Source organism: Psammomys obesus, unplaced genomic scaffold, assembly GCF_907164565.1.
Source record: "Psammomys obesus unplaced genomic scaffold, mPsaObe1.curated_primary_1811, whole genome shotgun sequence".
Taxonomy (NCBI): Eukaryota; Metazoa; Chordata; class Mammalia; order Rodentia; family Muridae; genus Psammomys; species Psammomys obesus.
This window is the reverse complement of record NW_026596318.1, coordinates 627736-651494: the sequence shown is the minus strand read 5'-3', so window position 1 is coordinate 651494 and position 23759 is coordinate 627736. Positions and strand designations below refer to the sequence as shown.

Below are 23759 nucleotides of genomic sequence, written 5' to 3'. Positions count from 1 at the left end.
TTCTTCTTCTTCTGATGTTCATCCTCTTTGCCTTTCAGGATGGGGATTGAGCGTTTTAGTCAGGGTCCTCTCTCTTGATTAGTTTCTTTAGATGGACAGATTTTAGGTTTATCCTATAAGTCTATATGAGTGAGTATATACCATGTGTGTCTTTCTGCTTCTGGGACAGCTCACTCAGGATGATCCTTTCCAGGTCCCACCATTTATCTGCAAATTGCATGATTTCCTTATTCTTCACTGCAGAGTAATACTCCATTGTGTAGATGTACCACAATTTCTGCACCCACTCTTCAGTTGAGGGGCATCTGGGTTGTTTCCAGCTTCTGGCTATTACAAACAAGGCTGATACAAACATGGTTGAGCAAATGTCCTTATTGTGTACCTGAGCCTCTTTTGGATCTATGCCCAGGAGTGGTATGGCTGGATCTTGAGGAAGCGCTATTCCTACTTGTCTGAGAAAGCACCAGATTGACTTCCAGAGTGGCTGTACAAGTTTACATTCCCACCAGCAGTGGAGGAGAGTTCCCCTTTCTCCACAACCTCTCCAACATGTATTTGTCACTTGAGTTTTTCATCTTGGCCATTCTGATGGGTGTAAGGTGAAATCTCAGGGTTGTTTTGATTTGCATTTCCCTAATGGCTATAATGAGGTTGAGCATTTCTTCAAGTGTTTCTCTGCCATTCGATATTCCTCTACAGAGAATTCTCTGTTTAGCTCTGTTCCCCATTTTTTAATTGGATTACTTGGTTTGCTGCTTTTCAGCTTCTTTAGTTCTTTATATATGCTGGATATTAGCCCTCTGTCAGATAAAGGGTTAGTGAAGATTCTTTCCCAATCTGTAGGCAGTCGCTTTGTTTTGTTGATGGTGTCCTTTGATTTACAGAAGCTTTTCAGTTTCATGAGGTCCCATTTATTGATTGTTGATCTTAGAGCCTGTTGGTGTTCTGTTCAGGAAGTTGTCCCCTGTACCAATGAGTTCTAGGGTATTCCCACTTTTTTTTTCTAGCCAATTTAATGTGTCTGGTTTTATGTTGAGGTCTTTGATCCACTTGGACTTCAGTTTTGTGCAGGGTGATACGTATGGATCTAATTTCATTTTTCTACACGTAGACATCCAGTTGGACCAGCACCATTTGTTGAAGATGCTATGTTTTTTCCACTGTATGGTTTTGGCATCTTTGTCAAAAATCAGGTGTCCGTAAGTGTGTGGGTTTATTTCTGGGTCCTCTGTTCGGTTCCATTGATCCACCATTTTGTTTCTATGCCAATACCATGCAGTTTTTATAACTGTTGCTCTATAGTACAACTTAAGATCAGGGATGGAGATACCTCCAGAAGATCTTTTATTGTAGAGGATTGTTTTAGCTATTCTGGGTTTCTTGTTATTCCATACAAAGTTAAGAATTTTTCCTTTCAGGTCTGTAAAGAATTGTGTTGGCAATTTGATGGGAATTGCATTAAATCTGTAGATTGCTTTTGGTAAGATGGCCATTTTTGCTATGTTAATCCTGCCAAGCCATGAGCATGGGAGATCTTTCCATCTTCTCATATCTTCTTCTAATTCTTTCTTCAGAGACTTGAAATTTTTTTCATACAAGTCTTTGACTTGCTTGGTTAGGGTTACACCAAGGTACTTTATGTCATTTGTGGCTATTGTGAAGGGTGTTGTTTCCCTAATTTCTTTCTCAGCCCTTTTGTCTTTTGTATACAGGAGTGCTACTGATTTTTTTGAGTTAATTTTTTATCCGGCCACTTTGCTGAAGGTATTTATCAGCTGTAGGAGTTCCCTGGTAGAGTTTTTGGGGTCGCTCACGTATACTATCATATCATCTGCAAATAGTGATAATTTGATTTCTTCCTTTCTAATCTGTATCCCCTTGATCTCCTTCAACTGTCTTATTGCTCTAGCAAGGACTTCCAGCACTATGTTGAAGAGATATGGAGAGAGTGGGCAGCCTTGTCTTGTCCCTGATTTCAGTGGGATTGCTTTAAGTTTCTCTCCATTCAGTTTGATGTTGGCTATAGGCTTGCTGTATATCTCCTTTACTATGTTTAAATATGTGCCTTGTATCCCTGATCTCTCCAATACTTTAAACATGAATTGATGTTGGATTTTGTCAAATGCTTTTTCAGCATCTAGGGAGATTATCATGTGTTTTTTTTTTTTTCTTTCAGTTTGTTAATATGGTGGATCACATTGATGAATTTCCATATATTGAACCACCCCTGCATTCCTGGGATGAAGCCTACTTGGTCATAGTGGATAATATCTTTGATGTGTTCTTGTATTCGGTTTGCAAGTATTTTGTTGAATATTTTTGCATCAATGTTCATAAGGGAGATTGGCCTGAAATTCTCTTTCTTTGTTGAGTCTTTGTGAGATTTAGGTACCAAGGTGACTGTGGCTTCATAGAATGAGTTTGGTAATGTTCCTTCTGTTTCTATTTTATGGAATAGTTTGGAGAGAATTGGAGTTAGCTCTTCTTTGAAGGTCTGGTAGAATTCTGCACTGAAACCATCTGGTTCTGGGCTTTATTTTTGGATGGGAGACTTTTGATGACTGCTTCTATTTCCTTGGGGGATATAGGCCTATTTAATTGATTTACCTGGTTCTGATTCAGCTTTGGTAAGTCAAGTCAATCAAGAAAATTGTCTATTTCATTTAGATTTTCAAATTTTGTGGCATATAGACTTTTGAAGTAAGTCTTAATGATTGTTTGGATTTCCTCAATGTCTGTAGTTATGTCCCCCTTTTCATTTCTGATTTTGTTGATTTGGGTGGTGTCTCTCTACCTTTTAGTTAGCTTGGCTAAGGGTTTGTCGATCTTGTTGATTTTCTCAAAGAACCAGCTCTTGGTTTCATTGATTCTTTGAATTGTTTTATTTGTTTCTAATTGATTGATTTAAGCCCTGAGTTTGATTATTTCCAGTCATCTGCTCCTCTTGGGTGTATCTGCTTCTTTTTTTCCTAGGGCTTTCAGTTGTGCCATTAAGTTGCTTGTATGAGCTGTTTCAAATTTCTTCTTGAAGGCACTTAGTGCTATGAACTTTCCTCTTAGCACTGCTTTCATTGTGTCCCACAAGTTTGGGTATGTTGTGTCTTCATTTTCATTGAGTTCTAGGAAGACTTTAATTTCTTTATTTCTTCCCTGACCCAGCTGTCATTTAGTAACAAGTTGTTCAGTTTCCTTGTGTGTGTAGGCTTTTTGCTATTTCTGTTGTTGTTGAGGTCCAGATTTATTCCATGGTGATCAGACAGAATACAAGGGATTTTTTCAATCTTCTTGTATCTGTTGAGGCTTGTTTAGTGACCAACTATATAGTCTGTTTTGGAGAAGGTTCCATGAGGTGCTGAGAAGAAGGTAAATTCTTTTGTGTTTGGGTGTAAGGTTCTGTAAATGTCTGTTAGGTCCATTTGATTCATGACCTCTGTTAGAGACATTGTTTCTTTGTTTAATTTCTGTTTTGTTGACCTGTCCTTTGTTGAGAGTGGGGTGTTGAAGTCTCCCACTATTAATGTGTGGGGATCTATATGTGGTTTAAGTTTTATCAATGTTTCTTTTACAAATGTGGGTGCCCTTGTATTTGGGGCATAGATGTTCAGGATTGTAATGTTTTCCTGGTGGAATTTTCCCTTGATGAATATGAAGTGTCCTTCCCCATCTCTTTTTATTAATTTTGGTTGAAAGTCTATTTTATCAGATATTAGAATGGCTACTCCTGCTTGCTTCTTGGGTCCATTTGCTTGGAAAGTCATCTTCCAACCCTACCCTCAAGTAATGTCTATCTTTGTGCCTTAGGTATGTTTCTTGTATGCAACAGATTGCTGGGTTTTGTTTATGTATCCATTCTGTTAGTCTGTGTCTTTTTATTGGAGAGTTGAGTCCATTGATGTTGAGAGAGATTAATGACCAGTGGCTGTTAGATCCTTTTATTTTGATGTTGGCTGTGGTCATAATGTTGTGTGCTTGGTTGCTTTTTGTTTTATTGTAGTAAGGTTAATTATTTCCTGTGTTTTCTTGAAAGTAGCTAATTTTCTTGGGTTGTGTTTTCCCTTCCAGTGTCTTCTGTAATGCTGGATTCGTGTGTAGGTATTGTTGAAATTTGTTTTTGTCATTGAATATCTTGTTTTCTCCATCTATGAGGACTGAGAGTTTTGCGGGGTATAGTAGCCTGGGCTGACATCTGTGTTCTCTTATGGTCTGCATGATATCTGTCCAGGCCCTTCTGTCTTTCATAGTCTCTGTTGAAAAGTCAGGTGTGATTCTAATAGGTTTGCCATTATATGTTACTTGGCCTTTTTCCTTTGCAGCTTTTAGTATTTTTTCTTTGTTCTGTATACTTACTGCTTTGATTATTATGTGGCGGGAGGATTTTCTTTTCTGGTCAAATTTGTTGGGTGTTCTGTAGGCCTCTTGTATTCTTATTGACCTCTCCTTTAACTTAGGAAAATTTTCTTCAATGATTTTGTTGAAAATATTTTCTGGGCCTTGGTGCAGGGAATCTTCTTTTTCCTCTATTCCTATTATTCTTAGGTTTTGTCTTTTCATATTGTCTTGCATTTCTTGGACGGTCTGTGTCAGGAATTTTTTGGATTTAACATTTTCTTTGACAGATACATCAATTTCTTCCATTGTATCTTCTACACCTGAGATTCTTTCTTCCATCTCTTGTAGTCTGTTGGTTATGCTTACCTCTGTAGTTCCTGTTTTCTTCCCTAAATTCTTCCTCTCCATTATTTCCTCCATTTGTGTTTTTTCTAATTTTTCCAGTTCTATCTTCAGCTCTTGAGTTGTTTTGTTTACTTCCTTCACCTGTGATTGTATTTTCCTGTTTTTCTTTTAGTTCCTTCAGCTCTGTTTCTTTTATTTCTTTCAGTGATTTAATTATTTCTTCTCTGAAGGCTGCAAACTGTTTGGCTGCATCTTCTCATATTTCTTCACAGATGGCCATAATCTGCTTGTCTTTAACTTCCTCCATTTCTTTATGGATAGCCATGATCTGTTTGGTTTTATCTTCCTCTAATTCTTTACGTATTTTATTTGTTTCCTCTATTATCCTCTTCATCAGCATAGATGTGAGGTCATCTTCTTGATTTTCTATTAAGCTGGGTTGTCCAGGGCTGTTTGCCCCTGGATGGCTGGGTTCTGGAGATGCCATATTGCTCTGTCTTTTTTTGGTTGGGCTTTTACGCTGACCTCTACCCATTAGGCTGTTTTAGGTGTTGGCTGTTAGTTTCTGTGCTTCCTGGAGTCCTGGGGTAGGGAGAATCCCCTTGGCCAGAAGATGATTTTTCCTGAAGGAGGCCTCCTCTGTCACTGTATGGCCAGTGTTTCTCAGGAATTGCCACTGCTCACCTCAGGTGTATAGACCTGAGTAGTATCTGTGGTCTTTGTTAGGCAGGGGGGCTCTCCTCTCACCCGTAGAAGTTCTCCAGACAGTTGCCCCGCTGCTGGGTTTCTCATTCTGAATTTAGTGAGCTGTTGTTGTTACACTGTTTTCCAGGTACAGCCCTCTTGAAGATCCTGCCGATTCCCTAGCTGTGGGGTTTTCTCCCAACAGGGAAACTCAGTCTGGTATCCTGGGGCACGCAGTTCTGTCCGGGAAAGTGAGAGGAGCACCCAGCAAGTCTCTGGGCCGGGGCTTAGTGCTCTGCTCTGGGCCTGGAGAATGTGCACCTAGGTTGAGTTGGCGCCTAGGGGTGCCGCTCTGGTCTGGATGCTGTGCAGGCCTCTCTAGGCTGGCAACTCAGGGCTCCTCTCTGGTCAGGAGGCTGGGCGCCTCACTGAGCTGGAAGCTGTGTGTCCCTGTCTGGGATGGCGGTGCAGGCGCCGCTTTGTTCCAGAGGGTCTACGCTCTGATCTGGGCTGGCAGTGTGTGTCCCCTTCTGGGCCAGATTGGGGACCGCCATTCTGTCTGGGATGGCTAGTAGAACCCGCAGGCACAGACACGTTTGGCTCTGTCTTTCTGGCCTTTGGCAGCCTGGGCGTCTGCCTAAACTGGGAAATTTTCTGGAGACCTTTTGAGGGGGGGTGGTATTAGCTGAGTGCTCTGAGATCAGTCCAGCCGTTCCCCTCCCTGTGGGCTTGCACCCGACATTGAAACTCAGTCTCTGGTGTCCTGGGGCCCACAGTTCTATCTGAGGCGGCGAATCAGGCGCGCAGGCAGGGCTCTGTGCAGATGCCTGGGTCCCCGGCTCTGGCTCTGGGCTGGCTCCTGGGGTGCCTGCGAAACCCAAGTCTTTTCCAGGGGATGTCTGGGTAACCTAAGGTCGGTCCCAATCGTTTCCTGCTCCGTGGGGTTATCTCTCGACTGGAGATTCCAGTCTCTGATGGTGTGGTGCGCACAGTTCAGTCTGGGACCGTGACCAGAGCACACTGGCGTGTGGGTCTGGGCTGGGGCTGACGACCAAGCGTCTGGCAGAACTTGGATCTCTTCCGAGGTTTAGCCAGGTGAGTTAAATGCTGATTGAATCCCCCACCGTGGGGTATCCTCTCACCTGGGAAACACAATCACTTGTGTTTTATGGCCGCAAGTTCTGATTGCTGGTCACTGTGCTGATCCTGCTGTGCTGCTGGTCAGAATGAGAGTCCTCCCAGCGCCGCCATCTTGCCCCGCCAGGAACTGGAAATTTTAATGATAGTGTTGTGATCTCTACTCTTTGGTTAGAGAAATGAATACTGACCCTGTTTCTCTTTATATGTGTCAGAATTTTAGGTAGCTAGTTAAATTTTAGCAGTATTCTGCCCTCATAATCAGTAGCTTAGAAAACTGAAGATTGATGATGAAGAAGGAGGAGGAGAAGAAGGACTGAAGAGGGGATGTGGACGAAAGTGAAGAAGATGAAGATAAGAGAAAGAAGGAGGGTGAATTTTAAGACCCACAAATTGATTCTAAACTTTAAAAATTTCTTTCTCTAAACCCCTGCACAGATGTAGCCCATGGCAGCTCAGGGTTCCCTAGTAAGGAGAGCGGGGGCTGTCTCTGACAGGAACTCAGGGGCTGGTTCTTTAATGACCTCCCCCTGATGGGGGAGCAGCCTTGCCAGGTCACAGAGGAAGACAATGCAGCCAATCCTGATGAGACCTGATTGGCTAGGGTCAGAGGAAAGGAGAGGAGGACCTCCCCTATCAGTGGACTTGGGGAGGGGCACGGGAGGAAAAGAGGGAGGGAGAACAGGATTGGGAGGGGATGAGGGAGAGGCTACAGCTGGGATACAAAGTGAATAAATTGTAATAAATAAAAAAATACAAAAAAACGAACTTTAAAAAAATCTCTCTCTCTCTCCCCACCTTTGTGTTCTACATTTATTTTTATCCCTTCTTGTCTCAAAAACTGTAGAATTCGGGGTGGGATTAGATAGGCACAAGGGAGGGGGGTACAGCTGGGATACAAAATGAATAAATTATAATTAATAAAAATAATAAATTAATTTTTTAAAAAAACCTGTGGAATCAATACTACTGCTGTGCTGTGGGGTGGGGATGAGGGTGGAGGAAACTGGTTCCTTTCACTCTGCTGGACGCTGGAGGGTTGTTGGCCCCTGTCAAGCAGTACACAGAATTCTAGCTTTTTCCTTCTTTCTGCATAGTGGGCTCAGAGACTGCACCATTTCCCATGTGAATATGGACAGTTTGGGTTTACCACCATGAGAGTCTGTCTACTTCCCCTTAATAAAAAAAAAAAATTAAAGGAGGGCAGAGGTCAGCAAAGGTTGGACTTGAGCTATCTGGATGGGTTAAGTGGACATTTTGTGACAACATGGTTTCCCCTTTAGCATGCTTCATTGCAATGTCTAACAGACATCCAGCTTAAGATGACACTTTACAAATAAAATCCTCTCCTAATATCCTGAGCACTGTCATTCAATGAGAGAACCAGCAGAACTCGCAAGGTTTTATTTGAAATTGGCATTCTCTACTATAATTTATTATTTTCACTGGAAAGCAAAAATGCTCAGTTTTAAACATGAAAAGTATACAAGTTGCTTTGTTACAATAAAACTAAATAAATTTGTCAAAAATAAAAAAGTAACAAGGACTGGAACTGAAAGCCTCCAGATACTGGTCAAAGCAACGAGACCTGAGTTATTTCTCCGGCTTTGGGAGGAGTGGCATCTGCATTGCCTGAAAAGATCTTTAATTAAAACTTATCTAAATCTGTTTCAATGTGGTAGTTTCAATGAGAATGGCCCCCGCAGACTGTATTTGAATATTTGTTCTCTGCTTGGTAGAATTGTTTGTCAAGAATTAGGAAGTGTGGCCTTATTGAAGAACTTTCAAAAAACCCACATCAGGGGGCTGGAGAGAGAGTGGCTCAGAGGTTAAGAGGTCTCTTCTTCTGAAAGTCATGAGTTCAAATCCCAGCAACCACTTGGTGGTTCACAACCATTGATAATGAGATCTGGTGCCCTCTTCTGTGCAGGTGCACATGAAGGCAGAACACATATAGTGTGTTAATCAATAAATCTTTAAAAGATTTTTTTTAAACTCACATTAGGCCCAGTCATTCTCTGCGTTTCTGTCTCTCTCTTTCTGCCCCCACCTCCACCAGGGCCCCACCACTCCTCCAACTTGTAGGTTAGCTGTGAATTCTTAGCCTCTCTTGCCTTCCTGCCTGCTGCCATGCTTCCCATCAAGACTGTCATGCACTCACCCGCTGCAACTGTGAGCAAGCCCCAATCAAATGCTTTCTTTTCTAAGCTGTATTGGTTATTGATTTATTGGCAATAAACCAGCAACTAAGACAGAGGAGAAGTGATATTTGAACTGCCTGGAGGACCTTTAATTGAAAACTACCTGAAGTTAGTTCCTGGTTCCGTTAGGATTACTGCATAGCTGAATGTTTTCCGATAAAGACAGACTTACAATCACCTCTCCTGCAAGGGTCAACCACTGGCCTGTCAACCACTGTCTACTCTCCTCCTCTACTCTGAAAATCTTCAACTCTATAATCTGTGTCTCATCTGACCTTTTTCAAATGGAGATTACAAGAATTCAGAATCTAAATTGAATCCAGAGTAAGGTCTCAGTGATAAGGACGGTCCTGCGTGATGCTGAGTGTGGTAGTCTATGCCTTTAATCTCCAACTCGGGAGTCAGACAGAGGCAGTTCTGCCTGGTCACATAGTTAGTTCTAGGACAGCCAGGACCATTTCAAGAAGCTCTCCCTCCCATCTGACCCCCTCCAACACACACAAGAACAATCCTGTGTCATCAGGCCCACATAACATCCACCATGCCTTCCTAGTTCTGAATTCTCACCAGAAAGGCTAAGCTTAATGTGACTGTGTAGAGTAAAAAGAAAGTGGTTCAGTTCAACAACCTCAGACCAAACCTCAAACTTCCTGCTTTCTTCTTTTTTAAAAAAGATACATATTCATTTTTATTTTCAGCCATGCATATATGTTCTTTGTTGGAGTATATGCACATGAGCACAGGTGCCCGTGAAGACAGAAGACTTGGATCCCTTTAGAAGTGAGCCACCCAATGTGGGGCTGGAACAGAGCTCAGGCACTCTGTAAAAGTAACTTCAGAGCCATCTCTTCTACCTCGTATCTCCTACTTTCTTTCCTTCACAGAAATCTGCCTAGATGCAAAGTTCTAACGAGAATATCTCACAGCCATTTCACCGAGCTCTCTAGGCTCCAGGAGTCAAGCTGCGCTTTGACCCACCCAGCAAATGTTTTCATGTGGGGCAGGCACGCTCCAGTACTTGAGTGCAGTGGCATCAACTGCTACCCCAGCCGACCTAACCCTGACACCAGAACCAAATTTACGCTGATGTTCTTCATGATTGTCTGCTTCCTTCTAACTCCACGAGACAGCGTCTGTGTGTCAGAAGACAGCAAGGCCTACGACAAATTCTTCAACCATACATTTCCTCCTCCTTGGTAAACTGAAAGTACCTTCCCCACCACATTGTTTGCATCAAGAAGAAATCAGTTTAGGAAATTTTCAGAGCGCACCCATTCAGGAAATTTCCTTGTGTAAATAATTTCCTGTATCTTTTATCTGAAGCTAAACCCAATGGTATTCTTTAACATAATTCGGGACTAATGATATATGCCTCCCTTCTTTCTCATCCCAAAATAATTAATTAAAAACACACATATACCCATATATGACCATTCCCCATCATATTTGCTATGCTTACTGTAAACATCAGTAACAAATCTTGTTCAAACACACTCAGGTCTCTTTCTAGACACATCATTTAGATACCTAATCATGGAGCCCAAGACTTACTCCCTGCCTGTTGCAGGATATTTGATCCCCTTGTGAGCCCCAAGATTGTGAGCTGTACACCTATGGTGTGGTTCAACCCTAACACACCTTTAATCCAAGCTTCCTGTACACAGGATTTAATAAAGTAAACTCTATGGTTGAGAGGTGGAGCAAGAAACCAGCTGACTGGGATTAAGTAGTAAAGAGGGGCTTTGAGTTGAAGGGTGTTTAAGACAGCATGGAGAAAAAAAATAGTTCTCTAGCTTTTGAGCTCTTTAGCTTTTGTCTTTCCCTTCTGGGCTGTCAGCTGAGCTAGCAGGCTTTTGGCCTTGGGCTCTTTAGCTTTTTGGCTTTCTCCTTTGGGACATGGGTTGATTAGGAAGGTTAGCTGGGTGCTTTCTCTGCCTCTCTGAGCTTGTAAATTTTAATGCCGGCATCTGGTTCCTGAGTCTTCATTGGTGAAATCAAATGATTGGGATTTACTTTCTTTATAACAACACCTGTCCTTTCGTTTTTTGTTTTGTTTTCCAAGACAGGGTCTTACTATATAGCTCTAACTGTTGTGGGACTCACTGTATAGATCAGACTGCCCTCTAATTCACAGAGATCTGTCTGCCTCTGCCTCCTGAGTGCTGCGATTAAAGGCACGCACCAAAATGGCCAGTTTTCTTTTTTCCAGAGTCTCATGGTATACCCTCAGGATTTGAACTCAGTATGTTGCTGTGATGGCTCTTCTTCACTGTCAATTTGACTGGATTTAGAATATCCTGGGAGATGCAGTTCTGGGTGTGTCTGTGAGGAGGGAAGACCCACCTTAAATGTAGATGACATCATCCTGATGAGGCCTGCTCTTTTGGGGTAGCATAACTATAGCTCACAGCTATAGTTAATTATAGTTAACAGCTATAGTTAACTATATCTTAAGCAGCTGTTCAAGCCTAAAAGCCACAACATGTCAGCTTGTTTCTGATTCAGAAAAAAAAAAAATCTCTGCCAAGGTGAGGTTGACCAAAACCTATTTTTATGTTCAGCATACTCTATGGTCTTTGTTGTTCTCAGAAATTCCCTAACCATAAGCACAGCTGGCCTAACCACAAACTTTACTTGGGACCAATCAAACTAAATGTCAGCTAGAAGAGCTGTCTAGATAAAAAAAAAAAAAAAAAAACAACCAACCCACCGACCCACCAACCCACCAACCAACCAACCAACCCACCAACCACTTGAGTCAGAGATGACTACCCTGTTCCATGTACCCCCATCCTACCTGCCCCTATGGGAGCTAATTGTGGTTTTCACCTTTAAGTATGTAATATAGCTTCACCTAGGTGAGATGGTTCAGATCCCAAACTGACTGCCTCCCTGAGCTCAGGAAATAAACTTTTTATTTTAAGCTTCTGTATCTGAAGTTGAGATTTCTCAGCCTCCACCCCAAGCCCAGCAATCCCTTGAGCTGGGGCAGAGGAGAAAGCCAGATGAGCAGCAGCATCCTTTTGGCTTCATCATCCACTGATTTTAGGCATCCCGGCCACACGCTCTAGCTGTTATGCGCTCACCCATACTGTCTCTATCATGATGGATGGCACCCTCTTATATCATGAAACAAAGTAAATCTTTCTTCTTTCAGCTGCGTCTGTCAGGTATTTTGGGTACAATAATGAGAAAGAAAGTATCACAGAAAACCAGGTGAACATTGGAGTCCCAGCAGTCCTTTGTCCCCGTTCCAGAGTGTGGGGTGTAGAGGCATGAGCTATCGTCCCTGGCCTCAGGAGTGGACCATAGTGAGGGTTATGCATTGCCTTGGGGCTCTTAGTGTCATGCCAGGAGCCTCTGTGCCAACTTTGTTACAAATTCAGAGAGTTTCAGCTCTGCACCATAGTTCCTGAATTTTGCTGAGATGTTCAGGAGACTCCTGTGCATACTAAGTCTCCGGTCTATGGGCCTTCTAGACACAGCCCCAGAGCTGTGCATTCCATTTCAGGTTCTGATGAGATGACTGAGCACTGAGCCAGGGTTATGTCCTTGCTCTTCCTTTTCAACAGCTAATCACTTAGCTTGTAATTTCACTCACTCCACGGTCTCAAATATTTAACCTATTTCTCCAGACAACTCTCCCAACTACCAACATGACTGATTTTCTTCCTGTCCTTATACAGCAAATCTGTTCTTCTATTGTTCAGTTCTAAATTTCCAATGTTTTGTTTAGCTCAGCTGTGCTGGAATTTTAAAATACACATGCTGTCATGCCTGACTTTTGTGTAGATGCTGCGGATCCAAACTCAGGTCCTCATAATTGTGTAGTACTCACCATATCCACTGAGCCACCTCTCCAGTCCTTCATTCGGGAGAGTCTGTCTGGACTTGAAACTCTCTGAAGAGAATGATGACTTACAGGAAGTCTCTTCCACTGTGGGCTTCACACACACATGAGGCCGAACTGCCACTGACCACAGAACCCACGGATGTGGCCCAGGAAAAGACCAGACTCTAGAGGAAAGATGCAGAAGGGACAGGTAATCAATTCCCCTTTTCAACAGAATTTCTGTTTTCACTTCTTTTCCTATAAGCCTAATCTTGTCGATAAAGAAAGAAGGAAATTGGATTCAGAAATAAAATTGGACTTACATAAAATGTAAGTGCCATCATTCTTTGTATTCCCTGAGAAAAATGCACCCTGGTCTGTAGTAAGCAGCCTCTTTACATCTTCCTTATACCTGAACTTGATGTTTCTCTCTGATTTATGTTTTGGTTTTGTTTTGTTTTGTTTTTTTGAGATAGGATTTCTCTGTGTAGCAGACACAGCTGCCCTGGAATTCTCTTTGTAGCCAAGGCTAGCCTCGAACTCACAGAAATCTGCTTGACTCTGCCTGGGATCAAAGGTGTGTGCCACCACACCCAGCTACTCTGATTTATGTTTAGAGAGAGAAAAATCTAGATTGACATACCTCAGGGAATACAAAGAATGATGGCACTTACATTTTATGTAAGTCCAATTTTATTTCTGAATCCAATTTCCTTCTTTCTTTATCGACAAGATTAGGCTTATATCAGAAAGAACTTTATGTAATATTACTCAACTGACATAAAAATGAAAGAAAAATAATCTCATAGATTCATGTGAATCAAAGCAAATGAGATCAGGACAATTGGAAGGCTAGTTCTACAGGTTATCTTAGATTTCCAGGTCCAGTTCCCAAGTCCCAGAGACAGACAGCACCATGAAGTAGACAGCCATTTCCCAAGGTTCAGGATCCATTTACCTACCAACCTCTCAAAGTGTTCTTTTTTAAATCCTCCTTAAAAACAAAACAAAACAAAAATCTTTAATCACTGTTCTCTTTGTGGGTCATTCATTCATTGATTTTCCTCCTTGCAATTTCTAACACACACACACCCCAGCCAGGCTGTTTTCGCCTTCCAAGAGGGTCTGTGCTACTAGACTAAGATTTAGTCTGAATTTCCTTTCTTTCTTTCTTTCTTTCTTTTTTTTTTTTGGTTTTTTGAGACAGGGTTTGTCTGTGTAGCCCTAGGTATCCTGGAATTTGCTTTGTAGACCACGCCACCCTTGAACTCAGAGATCTTCTGCCTCTGCCTCCTAAGTGCTGGGATTAAAGGCATCTGTCATCATGCTCTGCTAGATCTGAATTTCTTAAAACACAAGATATTCATTAGACAAATGAGGCTAAATAATTTGTGACTAAATTATTTTAGGTTGGTTGAATGGGTTTTGAGGAAATGGGCTTAGATTTGTTCTTTTTTATTATTTAGTCTTATTCTAATTTATGTTCCCTTTTCTGCTTGAAGACATATTGCCTTTTGATTATTGGTCTGATTTTCTTTTCCTCACTTAACAATTCCTATGTGAAACTTCTAGGGAAATTTCAGATAGAGGAAGTGAAAGAGTCCAGGGACTCTTTTGCTTTATTTTGGTTTTTTTTTGAGAAAGGGTCTCTTTCTGTAGTTTTGGCTATCCTGGAGATTACTATGTACTCAAACTCATAGTGATTTGCCTGATTCTGCCTTCAAAGTACTGGGATCAAAGGAATGCACTACCATGCTTAGCTTATACTGTTTTTGTTTTTTGTTTTGTTGTCATTTGTTTGTTAATTTTGCTTTTCAATTGCTTTATTTACATTATATTATTTTCCCATGTAAATGGGCAAAACCGCTCTCTTGACAGAAACTTACACTGAGGGGGAAGGCAATCTCCAATTAGAAGTGGTTAACACAAGACCCATCTGACCCATGAAAATAACACAAGGCTCATAACAAATGGTGCCCTGCCAAAGAACAGTCTTCCTGCCCATTCTGCAGGGGCTGCTCAATTTCTTCCTTTTTCCTGGGTCTATCCCTTGCCACATTCTCCTCTTCTTAATTCTCACCACTATATGGCATTGTCAGCAGATGTGCCCCACACATCCAGGGCAGCCTGCCATGTGCAGCCCAACAGAGAGCTGCTGCAGCCTTATGTGGGTTACTTTGAAGGACGTTAGCAGCAAATGTTCCCAGCCAATGCTGCAAAGAAAATACACTCATCTGTTCTCTGGACTCAAGAGGCAATTGCATGTTCTCCAAATTCATTGGCCCCCTCTAAAAATAATTTACTATTCCCCAAAATTCTGCATTCGTTTCCTCCCACACAGAAAAATGATATAGTCAGGCCATTCCTCAAATTCCTCCTGTTTAAGGTTCTTGAATGGTGGAAATACACCATGTGTCTCCAAGAACAACAAAAAATAATAGTGTTTGTAGCTGGATGGAGCTCAAGAAGCCCCTTTCCTAAAATGAATGATGTAAAGCACACTCGTATGTTTTAAGAGTTTACTTGCCATATTTGCTGTTACTCTGTTGACACCTTGAAAGTTATTACTTTCTTTACCACCACTTACTTGCAGAATTTAAGGATCATCTTACTTTTAAAAAGTCTTTTTTTTTTTTTTTCTTTTTCCAATCAGAGTCTCAATGGGCCTGATAGATGGTTTAGTGGCTAACAGTGCTTACTGCTCTTGTAGATAATCTCAGTTTGGTGCCTAGCACCCAGCTCACAACCCCCTGTAATTCCAGTACCAAGGGACCTGACTCATTCTTCCGGCCTCAGTGGACATTCTCACATTCGTGGCATACATTTACACATACATACCAGGAATAAAATTAAATCCTTCAAAAAATGTCAGTATCTAGTGTAAGCTGTCCTCAAACTCATGTCAAACGTCCTGCACTTCCTCCTAAATGCTGGGATTACAGCTGTAGGCCACCATAAACTGCTTAAGTGTCAGTTTTTAACACGGTAAATGTCATTACATGTGACCTACATGAAAACTCTTTGAGGCCTTTAGTAATGTGTAAGTACAGACAAGAGATCTTAAAACATCCAGAATCTTGTACAACAGAACTCCTGAACAGGACTCAGAAAGTGGATGGGGTAAGATACACCGGGTGCAAGGGGAAGAAGGGCCCTCCATAAGCCTCTGGTCTGAGGTTTTGACTTCAAGGTGTCTGAGGAAACAAAACAATTGCATGGAAATCCCCTCATCCTGTCTACAGCTTAAAACCTCTGCACACATGATTATCACTCCCACTGCATGAGGTTTATCTCCAAGGTGTCTGAGGAAGCAAAAGGTTGGGAATTCCCTCATTCTTTCTACAACCGGTAACCTGTGTTAGCTGCCCAGTCCTTCCATATGGACACATGTTCTCATTGAATTCTCGAGAAAGCCATCCAAGTCGCTGTGGTTTCTCTCCACAAACCTCGACACTATAAAATTCACAGAAAGGAACAAGGTCTCAAACCCTCCGGGTCCTTCAGACACTGAGGATGGGGGCCACAACGCATCGTCCCATCTTCTTGGTGCTCTCAGTACTCCTGGCTCTGACCCAGAACAAGGCCCAGAACCTTACTGGTGAGTCTGGAGGGAAACAGCTTCTGCCTGAAGGAGCTAGGGCGTTGGGTGAGAGTAGCTCCTGGCAGTACCCAGGAAGTCGCTTCTTCTCACCACCCAGAAAGATCCTCCCGCTCCCATCTCCATCCTGCATTCCTTGACTCTGTTCCCGTCTCGCCCCCCACCCCCCGCCCCGCACCCGCCGAAGGCCCCGGGAGGAGAGTCAAGGTATCACTGCGCTACTCACAGGCTCACACTCCTTGCGGTATTTGGTAACCACGACCGCGTCTCGACCGGGTCTCCAAGATTCCCATATCTCCGTCGTTGGCTATGTGGACCACATGCAGTTCATGCGCTTCGACAGAGATGGAGATACTCACAGGATCCAGGCGCGCGGTCCTTGGGTGAAGCAGATGGGGTCCGAATATTTGGAAATGGAGAAAAGGAATGCCATGAGCTATTCAAACAGGGCCATAGAAAACCTGCGATTCGCAATCCAGGTCTATAATCAGAGCGACAACGGTGAGTGACCCCTTCACTTTTCTACCGACGGACCCGAGTCGCCCAGGGTCCCAGATCCTAGGTTTGGCCAGGATCTAAGGGATCCGCAGAGACTCTGGACCCAAGGGATTAGTGGACCCAGGGCCGGTTTCCTATTCAGTTTAGGTGGGCGGGGCCCTGTGGGAGGGGCTGACTTTAGGGGCCTTGGCAGTCTCTCATACCTTTCAGTGTTTCATTGGTTGCGACGTGGGGCCAGATCGACGCCTCCAACGTGGACACTATAGACATGCATTTGATGGCAACGATTACATCAGCCTGAACGCAGACCTGAGAACATGGACTGTGGCTGACATGACGGCTCAGATCACTCAGCGACGGTGGGAGGCAGATCGTATAGCAGAGAGCTTCAGCCCCTTCTTGAAGTTCTCATGCGTTGAATGGCTACTCAGGCACCTAGAGATAGGGAAGAAGACTCTACAGCGCTCAGGTACCAGGGCTTGAAAAAAAGTAAATCCTCTCTCTACACTCAGTATATGCCTCAAAGGAGGAAGGAAAATGATATCAGCTGCAATACTGCCGCTATCTTTTGCTTCCGGAGGAGGAAGGGTGCTCCTGGTTTTCCTGACCCAACACCACATAGTTACTGTCCTATGGCTCACCCTTCTGTCAGGACAGTTCAGAGTTTGACCCAGGATGGTAGGAAAGAAGATTTAATAGCTGTCCCCTTCAGTCTGCAGCCTGTCATGAACTATGGACTCCCGGAAGCTATCTTCTGGGCTCACACGCGACATCTTTGGATGTTTGACTCATGTGATGCAGAGTTTCTAAGCCCTCCACTTAGAAACCCTCTTTTCATGGGAAAACTTGGGAGTTTTCGGCTTTGGACTGCCTTACCATAATTGTAGAATTTTCTAAGAAATAAAGTATACTGATGCCTGAGTATAGATTACTTGTTTGGGTTTTGCATCCCTACTCACCTTGATTCCCCTGTCCGTTGTCAGGATAGGGACACGAATACTGCTTAAGTCCGTGGAAAGAATGCAAAATGTTTGAATTTTCCAATTTTTTCCCTCAGATCCCCCAAAGGCACACGTGACCCATCACCCCAGACCTCAAGGTGACATCACCCTGAGGTGCTGGGCCCTGGGCTTCTACCCTGCTGACATCAGCCTGACCTGGCAGTTGGAGGGGGAGGACCTGACTCAGGACATGGAGCTTGTGGACACCAGACCCTCAGGGGATGGAACCTTCCAGAAGTGGGCAGCTGTGGTGGTGCCTCCCGGAGAAGAGCAGAGATACACATGCCATGTGTACCATGAGGGGCTGCCCGAGCCCCTCATCCTGAGATGGGGTAAGGAAGGATTTGATCACAGAGGCTGTCAAGGTAAAAAGGCAACCTCCTGGAGACCCCTGAATAGGATCAGTGCTAAGGTGGGGGTTAGAGCCCTTCAATTCTGCCCTCTCCTTCCCTTCCTTTCTTTCTAGAACCAACTCCTCGGCCCATGGTTGGAATAACTGTTGGTGTAGTTTTCTTTGGAGTTGTGGTCACTGGAGCTGTGGCTGCCATTGTGATGATGAGGAAGAAAAATGCAGGTATGGAAAAAATTGTGTCTGAGGGCTTTGTCTCCATAGAGTCAAAGCCATAGATGTAAATGTGCTCTTTGCCTATTGTGTTACTAGAAGACACATCTATACAAGAATGCTCACCCAAGATTGGACCCTGTGTATTAGGGTCCAATACATACCCCCTGACTGTCCTGGAACTGACTGTGTAGACCAGGTTGGTCTCAAACTCTAAGACCTAACTGCATTTGCCTCCTGAGTACTAGGATTAAAGGTGTGTGCCACCATGCCTGACTGTACTAGCACCTTTTTAAAGCCCAGGGAGATGGGAATACCCTAGGATATCATCACCCTGAATGCCTAGCAGTCTTTTTCTTTCTCCAGATGTAGCTGCTCAGATAACTTTTCCAGGGATCTGTTTTCATCATTGTATTTCTATTTTGTGCCATCTTGTCCCAGCTCCTGAACCCTTTTTATACATTAGAAAAATACCTAGTACAACTATAGAAAGGAACTGAAAAGTAAGTTTCTTTGTCACTTTCCCAAACATTCTCACAGCTGAGCACCACAGCTGCAGTCCTTAGCTCCACCAGGTGAATGATCACATGCTGAACCTTGACTCAGCACATGGTGACAGGAAAAAGCTGGAGGTGCAGAGAATAAATTTGGCAAGAGTGACATGGACACAGTTTTCATGGAAGCTGTCCCAGCCATAGAGGCCAATGCTAGGGTGTCAGTGAGGTGATCAGTAATTTCTGTGCCTGATGAATTCTGTGTGAGACCTGATGTTGATGGGATTATCAGTTTTGTTCTGGCTTTTTCCTGTTCTTTCTTTTATTATTGGGTCCTAGACCTTCAATATAATATACTAAAATCTTTTATTGTTTAAATGATGAGGATTTGGATTCCATTATTTGTACCTAAAAGTAAAAAATCAGCCTAGGGAATTTTCAGATAGTAGCCACTCAGAGACTCTTGTTATGTAATTGCTTCCTGTATTTCTCTCTGTGGCTATACTTCATGGAAGAAAAAACAATATATATCTGTCAAGATGACATCTTATAATAATATATGTTCTCCCTTTTCTTTCTTAGACCCCACCAAACGTAATGCCTATATAAAACCTGTTGCAGCATGGTCTGGTGCTTTGTATTTAATTGTTAATTGTTCACACATATCCCTCCCTTCCTCCACTGGAGATCTTTACTATTCTATGAGCAAACCCTTACACAGACAAATTGATGCTGTGTAACTTTGCCTCCAAATTATACCTGATTGGCCAATAAATCGCTATACATGGACAGGGAAGACAAGTAGGCAAAAATAAGGTTCAAGGGTTTGGGAGAGCAGAGAACCATGGGAGACAAAGAGAGAGGTACAGGAGAGGAGGAAGAAGGAAGGAGGATTTCTTACCTAGCAACACTGGCCAGGAAGAACTTGCTCTGAGGATTGGCATGATGGAGAAAACCAGCCCAGAAGAAAACCATGAGCAAGTATTTATTGGAATAATGGATAGGGAGTAGCCCAGATAGGAATAATTAAAGCAAATGGTGTGGAATGTGAGGCTGGAAGGTAACAAAGTAGTTTGGGGAGTTTATATCTGCCCAACCCCAGTGTTTAAGGCATATTAAAATCTAACAAGTGTGTGTGTGTCTTTTATTGATATAATAGTGGGCTAAATAATTAACCACCATAATATTTATATGGCTTAATAGTAACCCTTTTCTACTACAAAAACCCTTTTTCATCATGGATAATGTTCTTACCGCTAACATCACTGGCCACAAATCTTGTTCCAAAATATTGAAGACTCTTTTCAGATCCTTCATTTAGACTGTTCAGTATGTGGCTCAGAATTCACTCCTCCTTTTTCTCTTTGTTTGTTAATAGGATCTCACACTGTACCCCAGGGTGGCTTGAAACTCGATATGTAGCTGTAACCTTCATTGTCAACTTGACCAGATTTGGAGTCTCTTAGGAGATACAATTCTGATCACAATTGTAAGAGTGTTTCCAGAGATTACTAAGGATGGAAGACCCACCCTGAGTGCCCAAGGGCAAAAGAACATAAGAAAGACAGATAAGAGGATCCCTGTTCTCTGTTTCCTGATCTACTGAAGTTTGAGGACATGTTCCTGCTGCCATGTGCTCTACCATGCCTTATGCTGAAATGGACTGTATCTCTTAAATCATGAATCAGAATAAACCTTTTCCTTTAGTTTCCTTCTGTTGGGTTTTTTGTCAAAACAATGAAAAAAGTAACAAAAAATCCATATAGACCTTGAAGTCCCTGAAATCCTTCTTTCCCTATTCTGGAGTGCTAGAATTACATATATGAGACCCCATACCTTGATATGATAATTTGGGGTGTATGGAGGTCTTGTCTACTCACCTGCTCTAGCTCCAAAATAAATGACATGGAGACTTACCAAATTTATTAATGAGCTTTAAGCACCATAACTGGGCAGATATCTCTTTATAATAATCATTTACGCTGGTCTTGCTATTTCCCAGCCATATGCCCACATTTACTTGCCAAATGTGTTGGTTCTGCTTGGGTTGTTTCTGGTCTATCAGGTCAATTCTTAATCATCATGTCCTTCTTCCTCTTTCCTTCTCCTCTCCTCTCCTTGTGGTCCCTACATGAGACCCCCAAGACTGGGAATAGAAGTTCCACTTATCTCTTTTCTGCCCAGCTACAGGGTCTCAGCTTTTTTATTAACCAATCAGAGATAATTGGGCAGCAAATTGTACACAACATTGATCAGTGTACATGACATTGCCCTCCTCCAGACTGCAACCAAATCTTGGGGCCCAGAACTCAGCATTTGAATACACAGAGTACCAGACCAACTCCCAACAATACCTGGGAGCAGGAATTACTTATGTAACAAGCCATGAGTGAGGCTGATTCATAGCCTAGGGGGTCTTTGTCTGAATACCATCGGCCTCTGCACCCACTTTGTTATACAGATAATCTTGGCTCTTTGCCCAACCTCCAAAATCTTTTTGTTTGTGAAGTTTTGGTTTTGTCATCAAGCTTGGCTTCTTTCTGAATCTTGCTGAGAAGCTCAGGGGACTCTAGACACATTCTCAGAAATCCACAATCTGTTCCAGGTCTGTGCTCTAATGAGTTTACTGAGCACTGGAGGGGCCAGAGTTCAGCCCTGTTCTTCTTGTCTACAATTAATCATTTGGTGATTTTATTTGTCTCCAAGGCCACCAGGTATGTACCACAAAATCTGGTTCTTGGTTTTGTTGTTGTTGAATTATTTATATATTGTAGACATTAATCCTCTTTCAGATGTATAGCTGATAAAGATTTTCCAAAAGTCTTGGTTTATGCATATTCCAAAAAGGTTTATCTCATAGATTTCAGAGTTTCATGTTACATTCAAAGTCTTTGAATTTGTTTTCCCTACAGAGTGAAATATAAGGATATAGTCTTGTTCTTCTACATGGGGACACCAAGTTACCCACACCATTTGTTGACTGTGTTTGTCATATTCGCCGATGTATTTGTTATGCAATATGGTTGAAAATAAGGTAACTGTATGTAAAGTTTTTTGTTTTTGTTTTGTGCAATTAGAGGGCCAAGGAATCTCACAAAAATCACACCATGCAACAGACCTCACACAAGAGATTTATTGGGGGTGCACTAAAGGTTGCCTCTGAATGGGGATAAGAGAGGGAGAGGAGAAAGAAGAGAAGAGAGGGGGAGGGAAGAGTGAAGGAGAGAGAAGTGGAGAGGAAACTGAAGGAGAGAGCATTCAAATGGCTCAGACTTTATAGGAGGTATGGAGCATGCACATACATGACCATGGTGACAGTGAAAATGTGCCGAATTGGGATGATGGGGATGCTGGCATCAAGTCACCAAAGGCACCTGGTTCTGGTATTTGGGTGGTTCTAACAATATAACTATAGATTATATCTGAGTCCTCTATTCTATTCCATTGATCTGTGCCAGTACCATGCCTATTCTTTTCTTCTTTTTAAAAACGTCTCTGTAATAAAATTTAAGATCAGAATTTTAACACTTCTAGTATTACTCTTCCTGCTAAGAACTACTTTGGCTACTAGATTTTTTTTTTCTTCATCCAAATTGATTCATATTTTTTGTTGTTGTTGTTGTTCTTTAAAGAATGTCATTGGGAATTACATCAAATTTCTAGTTTGGTTTCAGGTCCACAGCCATATTTGCAATGTTATTTTTGCCTATTTATGAACGTAAGGGGCTTTTCTATTTCTTGTGTCTTCTATTTTCTCTTCTTTTTTTCCTTCTTCTCTTCTTCCTCCCTCCTCTTCTTCTTTCTCCTCCTTCTTTATCTTCATTCTTCTCTTTGATTTGTTTGTTTGTGGTTCTTTTGTTTTGTTTCTTTGAGACAGGGTTTCTCTGTGTATTTGTGGCTGTCCTAGAATCTTTTTATAGACCATGCTGGCCTGAACTCACAGCAATCTGCCTGTCTGCCTCCATGAGTGCTAGGATTAAAGGCTTGCACCACCATGCCCAGCAGGTCTGTGAGGCTGGACCATGTGAGGTTAGTGCTTTGAAGCCATCTGGATACAGATTTTGAAGAAACACCTGGAGCTGGTGTGTTGCTGAAACAGTAACAGAAGGGATAGAATATAAGGTTAAGGAGTTTAGGGGAATTTTTTTTCACAGTTGTACACTTGAAACTTTTAGGTCTGTAATCTTGGTAGTTGGAGGAGGTGAGTCCCAAGACCAGGGAAAGTGGGGGATCCCACCCTAAGGAAAAAGCAGAATAGGCAGGAGGAAGGTTGGAGAGATGGCTCAGAGGTTAAGAGCACTGGCTGTGGCTTCTTGAGCATCTAGAGGTCCTGAGTTCAATTCCCAGCAAGCACATGGTGGCTCACAGCCATCAGGTCCCTCTTCTGGTGTGCAGGTCTATATGGAGGCAGAACACTGTGTATATAATAAATAAATCCTTAACAACAACAACAAAAATTAGGCAGGAGGAGAAAAAGGATGTTGAGCTGACAGTGCTTATCTGGGGTCCATTTGACCTCTGAGACTTGGATTCAAGTCGATTTCCTGAAGCTTACAACAATTTATTTAAGTTTACAAAAAGAAATACGTTTTAGATATGTTAACATTAACACTGTTTGTTATCTGTACTGAAATCCACATTGTAGAAAAGGCAGTAGACTTGAGCCTTTGAGCCAAAGTAAGAGCTTAGGGACACAGAATGATACTAAGTTAAAAGCTTGAACACCCTTTCCTCTATCCAGAAGACTGGGTATATATAGATAAGACAAATGCATTTAGCTCAATGAGAGTCATTTTTAAGTCTATTCTTAGAAGACAACCAAAGGAAATTTAAAATCTTGAGCTTGTGATTATTGTTATAACATCATGGAATTGCAGGACACAAAACAGGCCTGGTACAAAGAGGTTTATTTGAAGGGGAAGGGAAGAGGTGTTAGGGACAGAGAGATAGTGGGAGACAGAGATGGTAGGAGAGAGAGAAGGGAGGGGCATTCCAGAAAGAGACACAGGGAGGGAGAGAGACAGGGAGAGAGAGAAAGAGTGGTGGATCTTTAATATATGGAGTGTGTCTGGCTTGTA

The 23759-nt window shown here is 42.5% G+C and overlaps 1 protein-coding gene across 1 annotated transcript; it reads left to right on the top strand.

The window, feature by feature from the left end:
* The first annotated feature begins 16041 nt into the window (after positions 1–16041).
* LOC129669012 (patr class I histocompatibility antigen, A-2 alpha chain-like) lies at positions 16042–20138 on the top strand. Its single transcript, XM_055597078.1, has 6 exons — positions 16042–16126; positions 16355–16627; positions 16863–17093; positions 17682–17957; positions 18092–18199; positions 20060–20138. The coding sequence occupies exons 1-6, from the start codon at positions 16042–16044 to the stop codon at positions 20101–20103; spliced, it is 1017 nt and encodes a 338-aa protein (XP_055453053.1). The 3' UTR covers positions 20104–20138.
* Positions 20139–23759: the final 3621 nt, after the last annotated feature.

Coding starts and splice junctions, on each gene's coding strand:
- LOC129669012 (XM_055597078.1), top strand. CDS start 16,042: ATGGGGGCCACAACGCATCGTCCCATCTTCTTGGTGCTCTCAGTACTC. Junction 17,094..17,681: donor GAAGACTCTACAGCGCTCAG/GTACCAGGGCTT, acceptor TTTTTCCCTCAG/ATCCCCCAAAGGCACACGTG. Junction 17,958..18,091: donor GCCCCTCATCCTGAGATGGG/GTAAGGAAGGAT, acceptor CTTTCTTTCTAG/AACCAACTCCTCGGCCCATG.